This window comes from Olea europaea, chromosome 4 (assembly GCF_002742605.1).
Source record: "Olea europaea var. sylvestris chromosome 4, O_europaea_v1, whole genome shotgun sequence".
Lineage (NCBI taxonomy): Eukaryota > Viridiplantae > Streptophyta > Magnoliopsida > Lamiales > Oleaceae > Olea > Olea europaea.
Genome location: NC_036240.1, coordinates 1,413,548 through 1,416,944, shown reverse-complemented (window position 1 = coordinate 1,416,944; position 3,397 = coordinate 1,413,548). Strand labels below are relative to the sequence as shown.

Sequence of the window (3,397 nt, the reverse complement as noted above, 5' to 3'; positions counted from 1 at the left end):
TTTGTAATCTAAATAAGTGTGCAAAAACACACTTATCAGGCTTCGACAATTCCAACAGTGTAGATCCACCACTACCCCGCAACCACCACCTCTACTAAGAAATCCCCTAACCGTTATTGCCACCACAACCACCACCTGCAAACATCATCCACAAAAAAAATTCCAAATCACTGCACAACCACCTCATCGACGACAGCTTCGACATGGCATTGCTGCTGTGTCATGCATGAGGCGTCACGCGACAAGCACAATGTCACTTTCAGTTGCCATAGCAACGTTGGGCGACATTGCTGCTTTGGATTCCAATGACGTTTTCACTGTGTGTCATTGCCTGCTATGCGTCGATGATAGGTTTCTCGACGACGGTAGAAGAAAGATGGCAAGAGAAATGAAAATTGATTTTAAGGTTAGGGTTTGGGTTGGAATGGGGTGGGATGGAGTGGTAATATATTTTCTAATAAATAAACCTTGCATCTCATTTTTCTGATTTTTAATAAATAAACTTGCATCTCATTTTTTAAGTTGGATTTTAAAACATATTGATGGGTGTAATTTTCACATTTATAAGTTTGAGAACTTTGAAAAACTTATCTGGGCCAAGATGTATATTATACTGGACCTAAAGCCCAACCTAAACTGTTTTACCGCCATTTTCGGAGCCCGCACAATGGGCACCCAGACTTGTCGGAGACTAGGGCTTCCGGTTAAAGCCCTGTATAAATTCTCAAAAACCTTTCTTTTACAATACTGATTCCTGAGATCCAAACCCTAGGCATTAGCTGCTCGCAGTGCCGTTCACCCAAGGAGCAATACCAAGCCAACAACAACAATGGTAAAAATTTCTCTAAAATCTCATTCATGGAGTCTTTATTGATTATGCATTCAAATTTTTATACATTAAATTTACCTCGTAATTTCACTTTTATAGTTGATTATGCTTTGGTTTTGAAATTGTAGACGTTCAAGAGAAGGAATGGAGGGAGGAACAAGCATGGTCGCGGACACGTCAATTTCATCCGGTGCTCCAACTGCGGAAAGTGCTGTCCGAAGGTGCTTTTGTTTACATTACTTGTATATATGTTTTGTTTGTGTAGAAAAATTGTAACTGCAACGGATTATTATAGGTAGTCTGTGTCTTAGAATAGATCTGTCAATGCCGGTGAATCACGTCGGCTATAATTTTCTTTGCGCTTTTTGAAAGGAACTGCAGCTGTTAATGTTATCTTTATATGGAAAGATGTATAATGATGAATAATTTATCGTGAGGGAGATTGGCTCGTGGATACTCTTAGATAGGGTTTGTGAATGTGATGGTTACTAATTATCTTTAAAAACTCTTGAATGAATCCAGAAACTTTTTTTTCTCTATGAACTTTCAAATTGTTATTTAAGCCCCCTGCCGATATTTGAATTTTTAGCTGTGGCTTTTGTCTGCTACTACATACATGTGATAGAACCCCAGATGAACTGATCTGACGAAAGAAAAACCAGATAGAAATGTCTGCCTTTAGTACCTGATTGTTTCAGATCAAGTTTTTTGCTTGTTAATGTAAATACATAGTTACATATAATATATAAACACTCTTTTCAGGTGCAGTATTGGTATATAATATTATAACGCCTTTGATTTCATTAAAGAATTCTGGAATGACTGTAATTTAAATTAAAGATTTAACCCTATACATTTCAAATACAGCTCCCAGAGGTCTGGAATCAATGAACGTTCTGGTTTTACGCAATTATAGGATTTTTTTTATTTCAAAAAAGTAGGATTTCCTTGTCATATTGAGGTACTTATTAAACCTGAGCTTTACTTAGTTGTGTGTGTGATTTATCAAATGGTTGTACCTTTCCTAGGACAAAGCAATCAAGAGATTTCTTGTAAGGAACATTGTTGAGCAAGCTGCTGTAAGGGATGTCCAGGAAGCTTGTGCTTTTGATAGTAAGTTTTCAATGGTTAAAATGCTTATTAGTTTTCTTCACTCAATCTTTTCACTCCTATTTATCTAAATCACAAGAAACAACTCTTTAATAATTCTAGACTAATTAATGCTTTTGTTGTTAAAATTAAGTGTACACTCTTCCCAAGCTGTATGTGAAGATGCAGTATTGTGTTTCATGTGCTATTCACTCCAAAGTTGTCAGGGTGCGTTCGCGTACTGACAGGAGGAACCGTGAGCCTCCACAGCGATTCAGGCGCCCAAGGGTTAGTTGTTCCATCTTTAAATTCCCTCCTTGTCTTTTCAGCTGTTCTTTTCTTTACTATAGAGTTGTTTTTGCCCTTTGAAGACATCAGCAAGCTATAGTTTCTATGGAGTATCATTTCTCACTGATGGCTTTGTACAAATTTGTGAAAAGATTTATGATGGCATTTGATCTTCTCAAGTCTGACCTCTTTTCTTTATCTCTTGTGAGAAACAAACAATTTATATTAGAAAGCGCCAAGAAGGCATTATGCATCAATAGGACTAAATTACGTGTCTATACACTTTACTGTGGCTTTCAAAAATCCACTGTATATTGAGGAAACAAATCTTACATCCTTAAGAAAACAGTACTGAAGAGAACCATAAAAACAGTGTTTATTGATTTTGATTTAAACATTTGGAGCTCTGGGTTCAACATGTAATATTCCTCTTTTTGATGAGTACCCTGTCAATTTACGTCTGGAAACTGGAGGTTCTTCTGTACACATTTTCTCCCCATATGTGCTCAACTCATCTTTCATGATTTTTCCTGTCTTGTCCTACAGGATGATATGCCAAAGGCAGGTCAAGCACCACGCCCAGGTGGACCGCCAACTGCTGCCCGCACTTAAAATCTGCTCAATTATTAGGATTGTAATGGGATTTTATATTTCCAACTTTTCCGGTGCATCCTGGTTTTTACTGAATATCAAATTTGGATTTATCATATGGGAACAATGTGGTTGTTCAATGTGCAACAGATGCTAGTATGCAAAAAAAAAAAAATTAAAAAAAATTCAGTTTTGTTTTCACGTGTAGAATAATATCATAAACTTGGGGTATAATAAAGGGCAATTTTATCTAATAATTGTAAACTACAATGATTCGGTAGTCCACAAAATATTACCTGCATGAGAATTTTTGTCGAGGTATTTTGATATTTATGGATTAGATCAGTTCAGTAATCAGACGATAATATCATGGAAATGTCCTACAACAAAAAGAAATCATCAGAGACGGGAATTGTACATTATACTATTTTATGCCTGTAAAACTTATCATGAGATCTGAAAACATGTTGCGAGAAGTATCAAACCGACCTACATTCATGTAGGTGCAGTTCTGGTTCGTGGAGCACGTGAACCAGCCCATTCAAAATTGTAATTTGGCCTCGAATTGTCTACAGAATCGATAGACCAAACTGCCCGTAG

General features: G+C 36.7%; 1 protein-coding gene across 1 annotated transcript; it reads left to right on the top strand.

Annotated features, from left to right (window-relative positions):
- The first annotated feature begins 686 nt into the window (after window positions 1-686).
- Window positions 687-2,972, top strand: LOC111393214 (40S ribosomal protein S26-1-like). The gene is made up of 5 exons (XM_023018640.1): window positions 687-832; window positions 958-1,050; window positions 1,858-1,942; window positions 2,073-2,206; window positions 2,753-2,972. The coding sequence occupies exons 1-5, from the start codon at window positions 830-832 to the stop codon at window positions 2,816-2,818; spliced, it is 381 nt and encodes a 126-aa protein (XP_022874408.1). The 5' UTR covers window positions 687-829; the 3' UTR covers window positions 2,819-2,972.
- The last annotated feature ends 425 nt before the right edge of the window (window positions 2,973-3,397 follow it).

What these genes read in the sequence shown, in the direction of transcription:
- LOC111393214 (XM_023018640.1), top strand. An exon ending in GCGGAAAGTGCTGTCCGAAG is followed by an intron (nt 1,051 to 1,857) that starts GTGCTTTTGTTT and finishes TACCTTTCCTAG; the next exon opens with GACAAAGCAATCAAGAGATT. An exon ending in AGCGATTCAGGCGCCCAAGG is followed by an intron (nt 2,207 to 2,752) that starts GTTAGTTGTTCC and finishes CTTGTCCTACAG; the next exon opens with GATGATATGCCAAAGGCAGG.